General features: G+C 43.6%; 1 protein-coding gene across 1 annotated transcript in view; it reads left to right on the top strand.

Annotated features, from left to right (window-relative positions):
* The window catches only part of SLC22A3 (solute carrier family 22 member 3), a 100,498-nt gene that overhangs the window by 59,314 nt on the left and 20,866 nt on the right, over positions 1-20,318 (top strand). The window contains exons 6-7 of the mRNA XM_055433399.2: positions 19,665-19,762; positions 19,864-20,078. Coding sequence (XP_055289374.1) covers positions 19,665-19,762; positions 19,864-20,078 — 313 coding nt within the window. The remainder of the gene's footprint in view (positions 1-19,664; positions 19,763-19,863; positions 20,079-20,318) is intronic.

Here is a 20,318-nt window from a genome sequence, read left to right on the forward strand (position 1 = left end):
TTCACTGACATTAAGCACAAGCTCCACTTGTGCGGTTGCAAGGGTTGAACAACTTTGTTGATGTACAGTTGTCGTACCGTCTCTCAAAGGCGAATCCTTGTTTTCTTTCCTGTTTATGTATCAGAGCCCACCACTAACAGTTTAGATCTTGAGACTGAAAAAGGTTTATTGGATGAATGCTCAACGTGATTATTTCTATGCCACCAAATACAATAGAGATTAAGTATTTGCTGTGTGTGTTGCTCCCTAGTGAAGTGTCCAGGCTTAAATTCTTCCCTTTGAAGCCTGGCGTGGACAAATTTCACTAAAGACAATTCAAGTATCCACTCTGTGATTCATAACCGTGAACATGCTGTGTTTATAGAGGCTGATCTAAAATTAGTGGGGAACAGAGTTTGATGACAACTGAGTGAATACATGAAGTATTTCTTTCCACAGTTCTGTAAACTATATGGTACACTTGGTTGTCTAAAAACAACCGGCCTCTAAAGTTCAAGTCGATTATTATTTATTGCAGTGAAAATATTTCTGCTTCCCCCTCTGGCAACCATCAGTTAGGTCTCTAAATCTGTGGATCTGTTTCTGTTTGTAAATAAGTCCATGTGTATCACTTCTTTAAGACTCTGCATGTAAGTGATGATCTATTTGTCTTTCTCTGTCTGACTTATTTCACCCAGTATCACAATCCCCATGTCCGCGTTGCCGCAAATGGCATTTTTTTCGATCTGTTTCATGGCTGAGTAGTATTCCACTGCATATATGTGCCACATCTATTTTATCCTTTCCTCTGTCGACGGACATTTAGATTGTTTCCATGATCTTGGCTGTTGTGAATAGTGCTGCAGTTAAGATAGGGGTGCATGTACCTTTTTGAATTCTAGTTTTGTCTGGACGTTTGCCCAGGAGTCAGTAACGCCAGCTTGCTTTTTGTGCGTACCCACTGAGTGTCCCCCCCACACACATCTGGTACTCTCCTATTTTCTCACTTTGGCCAGCCTCCAAAGAGGAGTGCAACCAGGAGTGTTTTAGGTTGCACGTCTCTGGCTACCAGTGAGGCTCAGCTCACTTCGTGCTTTGCTATTTGTGTTGAGGTGTGTACGGCCTCACCATATCCTGGCCCACGTACATTGAGTTTTCTGGGATTTTTAGACCTAATGGATTGGATTGTCCCCTTCAATTTATAGGCTCACCTTTCTGTCTTCAGTTTTACCCTGTTGTTGGTTTTAGACATTGCAAGTATCTTTCCCTCACTGTTTTAGTCACCCATTAACTTTGCCTGTTTTTTTTTTTTTTTCCATTGAGCAAAAATTCTTAAATCCTGAAATGTTTTGACACGGTCAGATCAGCATATTTTTGCTTATTGATTGTTTTCTGGGTTTTGTTTAAGAAACCTTCTGCACCCAAAGGCCACAGACTTTCTCCTATTAGCTTACAGCTTTAACTGCCACATTCAGACTGGAGTTCATCTGCCCTGTAGCCCCCATTGTCTGTGAAGTAGGGATCCACCTTTATTGGTCTCAACACTGAGCCAGTTTTCTGAGTACCAGTTAACAAGCAGAGGCATCATTTAGCTTTTGTATTATGTATTTATCCATTTTTGGTTATGCTGGGTCTTTATTCCTATACTCAGGCTTTCTCTAGTTGCAGTAAGCGAGGGCTACTCTTCATTGAGGAATACGGGGTTGTGACCTTGTCATAAGGTTCTCACTCTTTAATCCAGGCTGTCCTAGCAGCCACTGCCTGGAGCGGTGCAGAAAAGGGGAAGCTCTTGAGGGTCCTTCTTCAGCAAATAAATGCTTACAAGTCCTTGGCAGATTCGAGGAGAGGGATCAATCACACAGGCCAATCACTGCAATCCTATCCCACCCCTGTAATGAGCTGGGGAAGGAGGAGGGGAACCCCAAATATTTGACAAACAGTACTTCTGAAATGAGTACCACCATCAGTTCAGCTCAGTCTCTCAGTCGTGTCCGACTCTTTGTGACCTCATGAATCGCAGCACGCCAGGCCTCCCTGTCCATCACCAACTCCTGGAGTTTACCCTAACTCATGTGCATCAAGTCGGTGATGCCATCCAGCCATCTCATCCTCTGTCATCCCCTTCTCCTCCTGCCCCCAGTCCCTCCCAACATCAGGGTCTTTTCCAATGAGTCAACTCTTCACATAGATCTCTTTTAAAAAAAATGATTAAGAATACAGAATTTAGGGGACTTCCCTGATGGTCCAGAGGATAAGATTCCATGCTTCTAATGCAGGGAGCCAGGGTTCCATCCCTGGTCAGGGAGGTAAGTCCCACATTCTGCAACTAAGAGTGCGAATGCCACAACAACGATCAAAGATCTCACATGCCTTTACTAAGACCCGGCAAAGCTAAATAAGTAAATAAAAAGAAATTAAAAATTTTTTTTTAATTTTAAAAAAGGATACAGAATTCAGTTTGAGAAGCACTAATTTAGGAAGATAAGTGCATTTGAATTCAAATGATTACTGTAGAGTAGGTTTTATACATAGTGTCTTTATAAATGGTAGAAAAAAGATGATTTGGTCAAAGTATAAACACAATTTCAAAAGTTCAGATGGAAAAATGCAATAGGTACTGTGATGACCCATTTCCCAGTTAGAGAAACCCAAGCTTTTGGCATTCTGAGAGTAGAAAGTGCACAGTATCCAGGGGACTGACCCTCAGGAACACGTGCTAAATAGAGGGTGAGCAGGGACAGCCCAGTCCCTCCTAAAGGAGATCATCCCTGAATGTTCATTGGAAGGACTGTTCCTGAAGCTGAAACTCCAATTGTTTAGCCACCTGATGCAAAGGGTCGACTCATTGGAAAAGCCCCCGATGCTAGGAAAGATTGAAGGCAGGAGGAGAAGGGGACAACAGAGGATGAGATGGTTGGATGGCATCACTGACTCCATGGACATGAGTCTAAGCAAGCTCCAGGAGTTGGTGATGGACAGGGAAGCCTGGCATGCTGCAGCCCATGAGGTTGCAGAGAGTCAGACACGACTGAGCAACTGAACTGAACTGAAGGGCAGCCAGGCCTCTCCTCGGGCGCAGTCAGGTTGGTGCAGGGATTCAGACAAAGTGCCCTGAGAAGATGCCTGTGAACCTAGAGGCTGGGGAACACTGAGAAGGCACCAGGACCGCTGCTGCTTGGTGAGAGGCTGGCAAAGCTGGATGAAGGGAAAGTGGAGCGGGACCCAGCCCCTGGGAGGAAGACCTGCAGGGAGACAGAAGGCAGGTGACCCCACCTGAGGGCGCTCTGAGAACACTGTCCTGGACGCCCCCCCCCCCCCAACCATGGCTGAGAGTACTTGTGTGACGGAGCTAATGATGCCCTGGCTGTCATTAGCCTACAGGGAATGGGCTACCCACCCAGAGACAGAGAGACAAACCAGTACAGGTCCACAGCCTGTTAGGAACCAGGCTGCACAGTGGGAGGTGAGGGGAGGGCAAGTGAGAGAAGCTTTGTCTGTATTTACCACCTGAGCTCAGGAAAACAAGCTCAGGGCTGCCACTGATTCTGCATTACGGTGAGCTGGTTAACTGTTTCATTATCTATCACAGTGTAATAATAACAGATCTGATCACACAGACCACAGCCTTGTCTAACTCAATGGAACGATGAACCATGCCATGTAGGGCCACCCAAGACAGTTGGATCACTGTGGAGAGTTCTGACAAAACGTGGTCCCCTGGAGAAGGGAATGGCAAACCATTTCAGTGTTCTTGCCATGCCATGAACCATATAAAAAGGCAAAAAGATGTGACACTGAAAGATGAACTTCCCAGGTCAGTAGGTGCCCAAATTGCTCCTGGAGAAGAGTGCAGACAGAATAACTCCAGAAAGAATGAAGAGACAGAGCCAAAGCTAAAACAACGCCCAGTTGTGGATGTGACTGGTGATGGAAGTAAAGTCCAATGCTGTAAAGAGCAGTATTGCATAGGAACCTGGAATATTAGGTCCATGAATCAGTGTAAATTGGAAGTGCTCAAACAGGAGATGGCAAGAGTGAACATCGACATTTTTAGGAATCAGTGAACTAAAATGGACCAAAATGGGAAAATTTAATTCAGATGACCATTCTATCTATAGCCGTGGCCAAGAATCCCTTAGAAGAAATGGAGTAGCCCTCATAGTCAACAAGAGGGTCCAAAATGCAGTAGTTGGGTGCAGTCTCAAAAATGACAGAATGATCTCTGTCCGTTTCCAAGGCAAACCATTCAATATCACAGTAATCCAAGTCTATGTCCCAACCACTAATGCCGAAGAAGCTGAAGTTGAGTGGTTATATGATGACCTACAAGATCTTATAGAATTAACACCAAAAAAGATGTCCTTTTCATCATAGGGGACTGGAATGCAAAAGTAAGAAGTCAAGAGATACCTGGAGTAACAGGCAAGTTTGGCCTTGGAGTACGAAATGAAGCAGGGCAAAGGCTAATAGAGTTTTGCCAAGAGAACGCATTGGTCATAGTAAACATGTTCTTCCAGCAATACAAGAGACAACTCTACACATGAACATCACCAGATGGTCAACACTGAACTCAGATTGATTATATTCTTTGCCGCCAAAGATGGAGAAGCTCTATACAGTCAGCAAAACAAGACCAGGAGCTGACTGTGGCTCAGATCATGAACTCCTTATTGCCAAATTCAGACTTAAATTGAAGAAAGTAGGGAAAACCACTAGACCATTCAGGTATGACCTAAATCAAATCCCTTACAATTATACAATGAAAGTGACAAATAGATTCAAGGGATTAGATCTGATAGAGTGCCTGAAGAACTATGGGTAGAGGTTCTTAACATGAGGTAACAAGAGGTGGCAAGATTACACTGAAGAACTATACAAAAAAGATCTTCACAACCAAGATAATCATGATGGTGTGATCACTCACCTAAAGCCAGACATCCTGGAATACGAAGTCAAGTGGGCCTTAGGAAGCATCACTACGAACAAAGCTACTGGAGGTGATGAAATTCCAGTTGAGCTACTTCAGATCTTAAAAGATGATGCTGTGAAAGAGCTTCATTCAATATGCCAGCAAATTTGGAAAACTCAGCAGTAGCCACAGGACTGGAAAAGGTCAGTTTTCATTCCAATCTCAAAGAAAAACAATGCCAAAGAATGCTCACACTACCACACAGTTGCACTCATTTCACATGCTAGTGAAGCTAGAGGCTTCAACAGTACGTGAACTGAGAACTTCCAGATGTTCAAGCTGGATTTAGAAAAGGCAGAGGAATCAGAGATCAAATACCAACATCCTTTGGATCATAGGAAAAGCAGGAGAATTCCAGAAAAACATCTACTTTTGCTTCATTGATTACAACAAAGCCTTTGACTGTGTGGATCACAACAAACTGTGGAAACTTCTTCAAGAGATGGGAATACCAGATCACCTTACCTGCTTCCTGAAAAATCTATATGCAGGTCAAGAAGCAGCAGTTAAAACCAGACATGGAACAATGGACTGGTTCCAAATTGGGAAAGGAGTATGTCAAGGCTGTATATTGTCACCCTGCTTATTTTACTTATATGCAGAGTACATCATGAGAAATGCTGGGCTGGATGAAGCACAAGCTGGAATCAATATTGCCAGGAGAAATATCAATAACCTCAGATATGCAAATAACACCACCCTTATGGCAGTGAAGAGGAACTAAAGAGCCTCTTGATGAAAGTGAAAGAGGAGAGTGAAAAAGTTGGCTTAAAGCTCAACATTCAGAAAATGAAGATCATGGCATCTGGTCCCATCACTTCATGGCAAGTAGATGGGGAAACAGTGGCTAACTTTACTATTCTGGGCTCCAAAATCGCTGAAGTTGGTGACTGCAGCCATGAAATTAAAAGATACTTGCTCCTTGAAGGAAAAGCTATGACCAACTTAGATAGCATATTAAAAAGCAGAGACATTACTTTGCCAACAAAGGTCTATCTATTTACTGGTTTTACCAGTAGTCATGTATGAATGTGAGAGTTGGACTATAAAGAAAGCTGATCGCCGAAGAACTGATGCTTTTGAACTGTGATGCTGGAGAAGACTCTTGAGAGTCCCTTGGACTGCAAGGGGATCCAACCAGTCCATCCTAAAGGAAATCAGTCCTGAATATTCATTGGAAGAACTGATGCTGAAGCTGAAGCTCCATTACTTTGGCGCCTGATGCGAAGAGCTGACTCCTTAGAAAAGACCCTGATGCTGGGAAAGATTAAAGGCAGGAGAAGGGGATGACAGAGGATGAGATAGTTGGATGGCATCATCAACTCAATGGACATGAGTTTGAGCAAGCTCTGAGAGTTGGTGATGGACAGGGAAGCCTGGTGTGCTGCAGTCCATGGGGTTGCAAGGAATGGGACACGGCTGAGTGACTGAACTGAATTGAATGATAATAGAAATAAAGTGCACCATAATTGTAATGTGCTTGAATCATCCTGAAACCATCCCCTGCACCCGTCCTGGTCTGGGGATAAATTGTCTTCCACGAAATGAGCCACTGGTGAGAAAAATGTTGGGGACTGCTACCCTATGCTCTAAGCCATGGCAGAAACATACCTGCTAGGAATCCTACTGGCCAAAGTCGCAATCTTGCTGGAATCCTGCAAATACCTGAAACCTGGAAAAGCTAGAGCTGGGTGTGTGTAAGAACTAAAAGAGCCTAAGGGAACACATCCCTCAGCTAGTGAGGAAAAAGGCCATCCCATGAATTTATAGTCTATTTTTACATGTTCTTATTAAAATAATTTCTGAAGCATTCAGAAACCTGAAAAGAAATCATGATAAGAATGTGAATGGGTAGAGTATGTGGTTTGGCTTTTATTTGTGACATAGCAGGTGATTTGTTTTATTTCACTGTAGCTTTCTCCTCTTTGGAATAATCATTGGCTAACTAGTGACTTATACTCAGTTTGCCGATTTAGAACTAAAAAATTGTATATCTAGACCTGATCCTATGGTTTAAGACACTGGACATTCTTTTTTTTAAATATATAATTCTTTGGAGGGGGGTTATTGAGATAAAATTGACATAATATTAGTTTTAGGTATAATAATAAGTATACCTAAACATAATAGTTCAGTATTTGTGTGTATTGCAAGTTGATGACCACAATAAGTCTAGTTAACATCTATCACCATACATATGTTGTACTTTTTTTCTTGTGATGAGAGCTTCTAAGATTTGCTCATGTAACCACTTTCAAATATGCTGTATAGTTAACTATAGTCATCAGGCTGTATATCATAACTGCTTGATTTTTTTTGGACTTTCTTTATCGTTTGATGTTTAGAACTTTTCTGTTTCAGCAACAATCAGTGACATTTATTGGTGCCGTTGGGGAGATCAATGATGTGTTTAATCCCATCCGCTCACATCAGGTTCTGGTGCCCCCCCACCCCAAGTTCTGAGCCTTTGTGATTGCTGTTGTTCAGTCCCTAAGTGGTGCCCAACTCTGCCGCGCACCAGGCTCCCCTGTCCTTCACTATTTCCCGGAGTTCGCTCAAATTTATGTCCACTGAGTCACTGATGCTATCTAACCATCTCATCTTCTGCCACCCGCTCTCTCCTTTTGCCTTCGATCTTTCCCGGCATCAGGGTCTTTTCCAAAGAGTCAGTTCTTTGCATCAGGTGGCCAAAGTAATGGAGCTTAAGGTTAGAGTCTTAAAATATTTTTTTTGTTTGTTTATTTTGGGCTGTGCTGGATCTTCATTGCCAGGAGGGCTTTTCTCTGGTTGCAGCGAGTGGAGGCTACTCTCTGGTGCAGTGCACGGGCTTCTGGTTGGCGTGACTTCTCTTGTCACAGAGCATGGGCTCTAGGGTGCACGAGTTTCAAAGCTGCGGTGTGTGGGCTCGGTAGTTGCAGCTCCCAGGCTCTAGAGCTCAGGCTCAGTAGTTGTAGCACAGGGGCTTAGTTGCTCTGTGACACGTGGGCTTTTCCCAGGTTGGGGACTGAACCTATGTCTCCTGCATCAGCAGGTGGATTCTGTACACCTGAGCCACCAGGGAAGCCCAAGTTAGAGCTTTAAAGCTGAGAATGCAAGCTCTCCTTTTTCCCTTCTCTCTATCATTTACTTAAACGCCTTCCCTCCCTCCGAACCCTCACAGATTTGTTTTTAAGAAAAGAAGTGTTCCACCATGTGACCTACACTGCAGCCATCAACCTTTGCTGATATTAAGGCTGCACTTTAGATCCCAGGGAACCTCTAGAAAGATGCGCTTTTTGCTGTTCCAGGCAGTGATCCCAGTTGTGGGGGGATGGAGTAGAGGGGTAGAACTCTCTCGGTCCAGATGCTCAGAATAATATCTCTACTACAGAGCATCCTCACCAAAGAACTGGCTGAGCCCAGGGTCCAGTAAGTACAGGGGCCACCAACCATATATGGCCATGGAGCCCTGAAGTATGGCTGATCTGAGTGGGCACGTGATGTCAGAGTAAGCTGCACAGTGGATTACAAAGATTTAGTCTGACATAAAGCACATGAGCCATCTCTTCTGTAGCTTCACTTTGATCGCCTGTTGAAATGATGGTATTGGGGATAGACTGGATTAAATGCAACATATTCTTAACATTAATTTTGCCTATTGCTTCTTACATTTTGTATGTTAGTACTAGAAAATTTAAACTGATGTGGGTGACACTATGTTCTCACTGGACAAAACTGGTCTAGGTGCTTGGAATTTGTTTTTATCTGCTTTTGTGTGCGTGCTAAATTGTCCTAAATCTCTTCAGTCATGGCCGACTCTTTCTGACTTCATGGACTATGGCCTGCCAGGCTCCTCTGTCTATAGGATTCTCCAGGCAAGAGTACTGGAGTGGGATGCCCTTCCCTTCTCCAGGGGATCTTCCCGACCCAGTGGTCACACCTGCATCTCCTGTGTCTCCTTCATTGGCAGGCAGGCTCTTTGCCACTGAGCCACCAGGGAATCCCTTTAACTACATTCAGTTCAGTTCAGTCACTCAGTCGTGTCCGACTCTTTGTGACCCAATGGACTGCAGCACGCCAGGCCTCCCTGTCCATCTCCAACTCCCGGAGTTTACTCAAACTCATGTCCATTGAGTCGGTGACACCATCCAACCATCTCATCCTCTGTCATCCCCTTCTCCTCCCACCTTCAATCTTTCCCAGCATGAGAGTCTTTTCAAATGAATCAGCTCTTCACATCAGGTGGCCAAAGGATTGCAGTTTCTAATTCAACATCAGTCCTTCCAATGAACACCCAGGACTGATCTCCCTTAGGATGGACTGGTTGGATCTCCTTGCCATCCAAGGGACTCTCAAGAGTCTTCTCCAACAACACAGTTCAAAAGCATCAATTCTTCGGCGCTCAGCTTTCTTCACAGTCCAACTCTCACATCCATACATGACCACTGGAAAATTAACTACTTTAATACTCATCAAATAAGGGTCAAATACTCATGATCATTTAATTATGAACTTTGCTTTATCATATGAATTGTCATGGTAAATATCTTCTCTATGATCTTTTTTTTAAGGGAAGTTTTTAAACATTTTTATTTATTTATTTGGGCTGTTTTGAGTCCTCGTTGCTGCATAGGCTTTTCTCTAGATGCAGTGTGGGGACTCCTCATCGTGCTGGCTTCCCCTGTTGCAGAGCACAGGCTCTAGGCATGCAGGCTTCAGTTGTTACGGCTCATGAGCTCAGTAGCTGCCGTTCCTGGGCTCTACAGCGCTGGCTCAGTAGTTGTGGCAGTTGGGGCTAGTTGCTCACGGCACGTGGGATCTTCCCACACCAGGGACTGAAACCATGTCTCCTGCATTTCCAGGCGGACTCTATCCCTGAGCCACCAGGGAAGCCCTCTCCTCTCGTTTAAAAGTGTACTGAGGTTTTATAGAATTTCCAGGGTGCTGTGGGCAGTTTGGCAAATTCTCGTTTATGGATGCCAGGCAGCCTTGGTGCCACCTAGCAGCTGACTAGGCTTCTGTGATGTTAAACATTATTCCTGGACCTGCTGGTTCTAGCCTCCACCCAACTGAAGGGGACAACTGTGAGGAGGTGGGCCGGGGGACACAGCACACCAGCACAGTCACTCTGCACCCCCTCCTGGCCTCACCCAAGCCCCTCAGTTCCTGGGGCTTCTCTAAAAGACCTATAGGGTGATTAACTTTGAGGATGACTTCCAAATCAGTGAACCCCAAATCTTACAAAACATTTCTAGAGAACAGAGCCTGTGGGGAATTTGTCACGACACGAAGTTGGCATTAGATTCAAGAAGTGATAAATTCCCCTGCTCATCAGTGACTTCACTTTTCCTTGGGACATATTAAAGTTTCCTTGTGACAACTGTTAAAAAGTCCACCCACCGAGATCCACCAGGTGAAATTGCAAGGCTGGAAATGCAGCCACTCGACACTGTCCGCTCCCCTGCCTGCGCCAGATGCTGCTGCTCAGCTGGGTTCTTCCCCCTCAGCCTTTGGGGCTCACGACCGTCCTGGTGAGTAAGAATAACACTAGGAGGGAGCAGGTGAGGCTGGACTTCAGGGACTACCTGGGCACCTCACACGTGTCCCCTGAGAGGTTGTTAAAAGGCAGACTCTGGGGCTTCCCTGGAGACTCAGTGGTAAAGAATCCACCTGCCAGTGAAGGAGACACGGGTTCAGTCTCTGATCTAGGAAGATCCTACCTGCCATGGGGTAACTAAACCTGAGCATCCCAGCTGCTGAGCCTGTACCCTGGAGCCCAGGAGCTGCAACTACTGAAGCCTGCACATCCCAGAGCCCATCCTCTGCAGCAAGAGAAGCCACCACGATGAGAAGCCCACGCACCACAGCTGCAGAGGAGCACCCACTCGCCGCAACTAGAGAAAAGCCTTCGCAGCAACGGAGACCCAGCCCAGCCTAAAGTAAAAAATTACAAATCTCCTCTTTAAAGAAAAAAATGCAGATTCTGATTTCTTCATCCAAGGTTCAGTTCAGTTCAGTTCAGTCGCTCAGTCGTGTCCGACTCTTTGCGACCCCATGAATCACAGCACGCCAGGCCTCCCTGTCCATCACCAACTCCCGGAGTTCACTCAAACTTATGTCCATCGAGTTGGTGATGCCATCCAGCCATCTCATTCTCTGTCATCCCCGTCTCCTCCCACCCCTAATCCCTCCCAGCATCAGACTCTTTTCCAGTGAGTGTAGAGCATCTTAAACAAGTTCCCTGGCAAAAAGGCTGTGGATTCACGGACCACACTTTGAGTAGGAAGGTGTTTCAAGAATCTTTTGCTCTGCGTACATTCTTGAAAAATTACCCTCCCTTAAGGCCTCGGAGATCACCAGTGCCTGATGAACTTTAAATATGCCTGGTAAACATAAGAAAATCTAATAATAATAGAAATCTATTCCCTTTTTGTGAACCGTGAACTCCCAGATGTTCAAGCAGGTTTTAGAAAAGGCAGAGGCACCAGAGATCAAATTGCCAACATCCGCTGGATCATGGAGAAACAAAGAGAGTTCCAGAAAAACATCTATTTCTGCTTCATTGACTATGCCAAAGCCTTTGACTGTGTGGATCACAATAAACTGTGGAAAATTCTGAAAGAGATGGGAATACCAGACCACCTGACCTGCCTCTTGAGAATCCTGTATGCAGGTCAGGAAGCAACAGTCAGAACTGTACATGGAACAACAGACTGGTTCCAAATAGGAAAAGGAGTACGTCAAGGTTGTATATTGCTTATTTAACTTCTATGCCGAGTACATCATGAGGAACGCTGGGCTGGAAGAAGCACAAGCTGGAATCAAGATTGCTGGGAGAAATATCAATAACCTCAGATATGCAGATGACACCACCCTTATGGCAGAAAGTGAAGAGGAACTCAAAAGCCTCTTGAGGAAAGTGAAAGAGGAGAGTGAAAAGGTTGGCTTGAAGCTCAACATTCAGAAAACAAAGATCATGACATCTGGTCCCATCACTTCATGGGAAATAGATGGAAAAACAGTGGAAACAGTGTCAGACTTTATTTTTGGGGGCTCCAAAATCACTGCAGATGCTGATTGCAGCCATGAAATTAAAAGACGCTTACTCCTTGGAAGGAAAGTTATGACCAACCTATATAGTATATTAAAAAGCAGAGACATTACTTTGCCAACCAAGGTCCGTCTAGTCAAGGCGATGGTTTTACCTGTGGTCATGTATAGATGTGAGAGTTGGACTGTGAAGAAAGCTGATCGCCGAAGAATTGATGCTTTTGAACTGTGGTGCTGGAGAAGACTCTTGAGAGTCCCTTGGATGGCAAGGAGATCCAACCAGTCCATTCTAAAGGAGATCAGTCCTGGGTGTTCATTGGAAGGACTGATGCTAAAGCTGAAACTTCAATACTTTGGCCACCTCATGCGAAGAGTTGACTCACTGGAAAAGACTCTGATGCTGGGAGGGATTGGGGGCAAGAGGAGAAGGGGACGATGGAGAATGAGATGGCTGGATGGCATCACCGACTCGATGGACATGAGTTTGAGTGAACTCCGGGAGTTGGTGATGGACAGGGAGGCCTGGCGTGCTGTGATTCATGGGGTCGCAAAGAGTCGGACATGACTGAGCGACTGAACTGAACTGATTCCCTTTTTGTAGAAGGCACAATGACAGGTGTCTTTACAAAAGGAGAACCTTTAAAAGGAATCTCCCTAACTCGTGCATTGTAATGTAAGCTATAGTTTACTAACGGAAAAGATTGTTTTTAATGCCAACTGAATTGTCATCTGGAAACAGAGTATCTCCAAAATGTTGTAAGAATAATATTAACATAGAGTAGATTGTCTCCATTTTTGAACACTCACTGGTACAAGGTGTGTATATTGCTGACCTTAGAGAAAATAAACAGCAAGTATTATTGAGTAAAGATGAGTTTATTTGGGAATAGCAGAGGCATTACAAATTGGAACACATGAGCTCAGGAGAACCATAGCCCAATCTGAGGATACAAAGGGAAGGTTAACTTTTATTAGGTTCTGGGAAGAAATTGGGGAGAGTTGTTTTGAACAAAAGTTCATTGGAGGAGAATGAAAGTTTGGGGTTATTTAAATAATGTGCTGGGAAGAAAGTGTTCTAAGTAAAATAAAGCATCTCTAGCCTGATCCTGGCTGTTTATCTCTTAAAAATTTTTTTACTGAAGTGCAGTTGATTTACAGTGTCATTCTAGTTTCAGGTGTACAGAAAAGTGATTCCGTTTTGCATATACATATATCTATTTTTTCAGACTCTTCTCTCTTATATATTATTAAAATATATTGAGTTTAGTTCCCTGTGTTGTACAGAGATCATTGTTGGTTATTTTATATACGATAATGTGTATACTCCAGTGTTCTTGCCTGGAGAATCCCAGGGACGGGGGAGCCTAGTGGGCTTCCGTCTATGGGGTCACACAGAGTCGGACACGACTGAAGTGACTTAGCAGCAGCAGCAATGTGTATACATTAATTCTAAACTCCTAACTTATCCCTCCCACTCTTTCCCCTTTGGTAACTGTAAGTTTCTTTCTTGCCCAGAAACCAATCCCTTGTCAGGAGAGCTCTGAACACCATGTTTATAACAGATTGTTATTTATAGTGTCTTTCTCTTCCTTGGCAATTTAAATTAAAATGTCAACTTCAAGAAATGTTTCAGAAAGGCAGCAGAAAGAATTATAAATAGAACTTGATTAATCAAAGAAAGATGAATAAAGTATGCTTTTAACACAGGGTACCTCATTGTTGATGTAAAGCAAAAGTCTTCACAGAATTAAGACAGTTGAGAAGCAAATAGAGCAAATAGCCATCTGTTCAGTAAATGAATATCAGGAAACCAACCTGTACAGTTTACCTGTGAGCAGCCCCTTTTTCAACGAGTGGCTTCACTAGGCAACAAGGCTCCAAACAGACAGACGTTTCCAAGAGCATTTCCCGTCTTCCTTTGCTCCAAATGAGAGCAGGCAGACACCTCTTAGATGGATAAATGTATGGCAAACTCTAAAGCCAAGCTAGATACTCAAAATAACATACTGTATGGTTCCACTTACATGAAATTCTAGAAAGGCAAACCAATGACGGAAAGCAGATGAGGGTTTACCAGGGGCTGAACATCAGGGGGAGAGGATTGATTGCAAGGAGACAGGAGGAAACTTTTGGGGGTGGTAGAAATGTTCCACACCATGATGGCAGTGGTGATTATGTGACTTGACACATTTGTCAAAGTTTCATGAAATATAGCTTAAAGTTGCTAAATACTGCTGGATGTAAATTATATTTCAATAAAACAAAGTTTAAAGTCTATCTACCTATAATAATCTAATATAGCATTTCTATTCTTTGACATCTAAGACTATGCAAACACTTTGGAGATAGAAAATAAGCACAATTTCATTTCAAAATACAGAGCTAGAAGTTGTTTGAAAGGGTTGGCGCTGCACCAGTCACTGTGCACGGGTTGCCAAGACTTTCCTGGATAAATTCCATCCAAGATATGGCTTTTAGTCTCCCGAGGTCTTTGGACACCCAGAAAGTAGGTCATCTTTCAGAATATCTGCGTCACTGTGGACAGTGTGTTAGTAAATCAAAGACCAGCTGAATTTGTTCTCAAATTGGCAAAATACTCACTTGCTTGGAAGTACTATTAATCCGTTCATTTATTGACCGGGGAAAATTGCTCTTGATTACCTTCAGTTATTATCAGCACTGCATATTCTTTTGGCGTAGGATATGTATTAGGCATTTAACATGTGATAAATGCACAGAAATAGAGGAAAACAACAGAATAGGAAAAACAAGAGATCTTTTCAAGAAAATTAGAGATATCAAGGGAACATTTCATGCAAAGATGGGCTCGATAAAGGACAGAAATGGTATGGACCTAACAGAAGCAGAAGATATTAAGAAGAGGTGGCAAGAATACACAGAAGAACTGTACAAAAAAGATCTTCATGACGAAGATAATCACGATGGCGTGATCACTCACCTGGAACCAGACATCTTGGAATGTGAAGTCAAGTGGGCCTTAGAGAGCATCACTACAAACAAAGCTAGTAGAGGTGATGGAATTCCAGTTGAGCTATTTCAAATCCTAAAAGATGATGCTGTGAAAGTGCTGCACTCAATATGCCAGAAAATTTGGAAAACTCAGCAATGGCCACAGGACTGGAAAAGATCAGTCTTCATTCCAATCCCAAAGAAAGGCAATGCCAAAGAATGCTCAAACTACCGCACAATTGCACTCATCTCACACGCTAGTAAAGTCATGCTCAAAATTCTCCAAGCTAGGCTTCATCAGTGTGTGAATTGTGAACTTCCAGGTGTTCAAGCAGGTTTTAGAAAAGGCAGAGGCACCAGAGATCAAATTGCCAACATCCACTGGATTATGGAGAAAGCAAGAGAGTTCCAGAAAAACATCTATTTCTGCTTCATTGACTATGCCAAGGCCTTTGACTGTGTGGATCACAATAAACTGTGGAAAATTCTGAAAGAGATGGGAATCCCAGACCACCTGACCTGCCTCTTGAGAAACCTGTGTGCAGGTCAGGAAGCAACAATTAGAACTGGACATGGAACAACAGACTGGTTCCAAATAGGAAAAGGAGTACATCAAGGTTGTATATTGTCACCCTGCTTATTTAACTTCAATGCAGAATACATCATGAGGAACGCTGGGCTGGAAGAAGCACAAGCTGGAATCAAGATTGCTGGGAGAAATATCAATAACCTCAGATATGCAGATGACACCACCCTTATGGCAGAAAGTGAAGAGGAACTCAAAGGCCTCTTGATGAAAGTGAAAGAGGAGAGTGAAAAGGTTGGCTTGAAGCTTAACATTCAGAAAACAAAGATCATGGCATCCGGTCCCATCATTTCATGGCAAATAGATGGGGAAACAGTGGCTGACTTTAATTTTTTAAAGTTTGTTTTTTTAAATTTTTTAAAATCACTGCAGATGGTGACTGCAGCCAGGAAATTAAAAAACACTTACTCCTTGGAAGGAAAGTCATGACTAACCTAGACAGCATATTAAAAAGCAGAGACATTACTTTGCCAACTAAGGTCTGTCTGTCTAGTCAAGGCTATGATTTTTCCAATAGTCATGTATGGATGTGAGAGTTGGACTGTGAAGAAAGCTGATCGCTGAAGAATTGATGCTTTTGAACTGTGGTGTTGGAGAAGACTCTTGAGAGTCCCTTGGACTGCAGGGAGATCCAACCGGTCCATTCTGAAGGAGATCGATCCTGGGTGTTCATTGGAAGGACTGATGTTAAACCTGAAACTCCAATACTTTGGCCACCTGATGTGAAGAGCTGACTCATTTGAAAAGACCCTGATGCTGGGAAGGATTGAAGGCGGGAGGAGACGGGGATGACAGAGAATGAGATGGCTGGATGGCATCACCGACTCTGTGGACATGAGTTTGAGTGAACTCTGGGAGTTGGTGATGGACAGGGAGGCCTGGCGTGCTGCAACTCATGGGGTCGCAGAGAGTCAGAGCAACTGAACTGAACTGACTGAACTGAATAGATGGTTGTGGATATCGCTGTCAAAAAGGAAAGCTTGTCCCCCTGTGTGCTCTGGGTGACCGCGGTGTCCACGTGCAGATGGGCGATGCTGTCAGGAACTTCCTGGAGAGGAGAGACCAGCCTGACATAAACACGACCCCAAGTCTGAGTTGTGGGAAAAACCCTAAGTGAAAAGGAAAGAACCGCTGGAGTAAGTCATCCATCCGTGGAGGAAAGCTGCTCTCATATAATGAGTGGTTTTAATCTGGAATGTAAAGATCCTCAAAACCTAAATCATTTTCCTCAAGGCCACCTTTTCAATAAAATAGTGTTTTAACTAAAGATTAGATTTTTGGTCATAATATCCTTCTCTAAAATGATATAGAAGTTACCGTGAACCACAGAGAAGCTTTCTAGAATAAAAAGTTTTAATACGTTCAGTAGTGCAGTGAGAAGATGAAGAACAGAAGCTCTCATCAACTGCCTGGACTTCACACCCTAGCTTAGCCACCCTTCTATTGAATCCTTGTGTGCTAAGCCTTGGTTTACTTATTTATGCAGTAGAACCCTGAAGGGTACTAACTTTAGAGCGTCTTGATGAGAATTAAATGGAATATTTCATGCTTCATTTCAATTCATCAATTCATTAGCCCAGAATCTAAGAAATATTACATACTTCATAGGAGTTAGACATTTTAATGTGGGCAATATATAGAAACTAATTGTGAAAAATATTTTGATAACCAACCTTGTAAAAATATACAGTTTTCCCCTGGTATCTGTGGAATATTGGTTCAAAGGCCCTCTGCAGATACCAAAATTCTCAGACGCTCAAGACCCTTGAATTGAATGCGTCTCAGCTGAAGCTCTATATCCCCAAGTTCTGCATCCCTGGGTTCAATCAATCACAGGCCCCACTGTTGGTTGAATCCACAGAGGCAGAACCTGTGGATGTGAAGAGCCAACAGTATTGTTGAGACACACTGAATTCTTTTGCTTCTGGTGTTCCTGATTTGTTTTTGGAACAGCAGAGGTGAAGGTAGGGGTTTTGAAGATTAGTTCAGGGAACATTTTAATAAGGATTGTATTAGTTATAGTACAGGTCAACCTGCTGCTGTAACAGAGATCGCCAAAAATACAGCAACAAAAAAAGAGAAAGGTGTCTTTTTCTATTACGTGCCCACGCAGAGGTGAGTAGCCCAGCCCTGAAGGTAGCTCTGCCCCATGAGGCCACCCAGGACCTGGGTTCCATTTATCTCATTTCTCCATTATCACCTGCAGTAGGTTGTATAATCAAAGCCATTTCACCAATGTCTTCCTCCTCCATCCCTCTGGAAGGGGAAAACCGTGAATGAAGAGCAAACCATTTCCCTTTTAAAGGATGGGACCCAGAACTTGTCCACATGGCTTCCTGATTTGTTATAGAAGAAATACAAGCATCCCTGGTGGCTCAGTGGTGAAGAGTCTGCCTACAATGCTGGAGAGGCAGGTTTGATCCCTGGGTTTGGTAGATCCCTTAGAGAAGGAAATGGCAACCCTCTCCAGTATTCTTGCCTGGGAAATCCCATGGACAGAGGAGCCTAGTGGACTATATAGTCCATGGGGTCACAAAAGACATGACTTGGTGACTAAACAACGATGACAGATGAAATACAGTGTCAGAAAGACTTAGGAAAATAAAATTATCTAAAGATATTCATTTTGCAGTCTTCTTTGTGTGTGTGTGACTTTCCTCGGAGCAAGCATAGGCAACAGATGTCAAGATTTGGTTGATCTATTGAGTGTAATGTTTAGAACAGGTGATTGACAAGGTACTATCCTTGAGAATTTAAGTCAAATTCCAACACAAAGATTTGGGGGAAATTTGCCAAGCTTTCCACTCAGTCTGGAACAGATCTGGAGTTGAGTAAACAGACAACAAGGGTCCTGTTTTCACTAACCAGAGTTCTCACTTATCAGAAGGACGAAGACCAAGCACTACACTCAGCGCAGAGTCGTGGCCAAGGCCCTTGACTTCCCATTTCAACATTCAGTCATCACCCAAATATTGGTTGGACACCAGACACTTTGCTTGGTGCTACAGTCTCTGCCCCCCCAAGAACTCCAGAGCTCACGCAGGGAGGAGAATATGTAGACCTGTAAAGGCAGGCAATTGTGTACAGCCTATGATAGAAGTCTAGCAAGTGGAGGCGCAGAGTGGAAATCGGCAATGCTACCCGAGGTTAGGGAAGACCTCCCAGTGGTGGTGAAATCAGAACGAGGGAGCATAAGAGTTCTTCAGGCAGAAGTAACACTATGCAAGTGCGTGGAAGTGGGACACAGTGGCCACTGCCGCAGACTGAGTTACCGTCTCCTCAACACACAGGATTGGGAGTGGAGGGGGCTTCCCTGGCATTCCAGTGGTTAAGGCTTCATGCTTCCGCTGCAGGGGGTGTGGGTTCAATCCCTGGTCAAGGTACTTAAGCTCCAACATGCCGCTCCATGCAACCAAAAAAGGAAGAAGAATTTTAAAAGCTCAGTAATCAAGATAAATACTATTCTAGTACAATATTTAAATCTACAAAAATTAATGCAAAAATAATTTGTAAAAAAAACACCAGAAGCAGCGGGTATGTTCAGCTGTTTCCTTTTTAGTACTTTATACATAGGAGGCAAAGAGCAATATTTGTTTAACTGAATTAGAGAAAGACCAACTTCTTGAATGGCCAAATAAGGATGAGCTGAATTTTCCTGTTATCAAAAAGATGCTGGATTCCAGTACATGGAAAGAAATAAAAGGACACTGTTGATGCCAGCCTTGCTCTAGAACTTACCATGACTCTAGCTTATTGGTTAATATAAGATTTGAGGAGTTACTAGACAAAGGAGCTTGTTTCGAGCCTGCTTTCACCACCTTTATGCTTGTTTTCTCCAGTTTAACAATGCACAAATGTAACTTACTTTCGAGCACACCTTTTATCTTTGTTTACTCCAAGCATGTAGAACTGCTGATTCTCAGCGCAGCAAACACACCTTTGTGAATTTGACCTAGGACAAAGCCTAGGGAACCAAACTTTTTGTACTCAGGTGCTAAGATGTTGTAATGAAAGACCCTGGTCGGTTCAGTAAGATCATTCGGTAGCTTTGCATCTGGTCAGTGACGAATCTATAACATGCAGATGTCTCTTGCTGTGTATCCCTACTGAAAATCTGCTTCTCTTGTATAGATCACTGTTACGGATGAGGAAGTTAGCAATCCATCCTTTGTAGATCTGGTGAGAACTCCCCAGATGAGGAAGTGCACACTTATACTTATGTTTGCTTGGTAAGTTTGCTCTGTGATGGATTTGAAAGCTTGTGTCAAAGTTGCAATGCATCCCTCTCTGCAGATCACTTGTTCTCTGCTGTCTTTCGAATTTACTCCAGGTTCACGAGTGCCGTGGTTTATCAAGGACTCGTCATGCGTCTGGGAATCACGGGCGGCAACCTCTATGTCGACTTTTTCATCTCGGGAGTTGTGGAGCTGCCAGGAGCCCTCTTGATCTTACTAACCATTGAGCGTTTTGGTCGGCGCCTACCCTTTGCGGCAAGCAATGTCGTGGCAGGGGTGGCGTGCCTTGTCACTGCATTCTTACCAGAAGGTAACTGTCCCTCCAGTCTGCTTGGCAGCCAAGACCTTGGAAAAAATCTTAAAATAATCAACAGCGGGGGACTTCTCATCTGTAGCAAATGTCCCCTAGCTTCAACATCGCAGTGCCAGGTACACTCTCGTGATGTCGCTCCGTTTCTGCCAAATCAGCATAACGACTTTGAGTGATTGTATAGATTATATAGAAGACTGACTGTATAGATGTTTCCGTTTTCTCCAGTTTTAGGGTCAT

Source organism: Moschus berezovskii, chromosome 10 (assembly GCF_049115385.1).
Source record: "Moschus berezovskii isolate FMDL1 chromosome 10, NW_MosBer_1.0, whole genome shotgun sequence".
NCBI lineage: Eukaryota > Metazoa > Chordata > Mammalia > Artiodactyla > Moschidae > Moschus > Moschus berezovskii.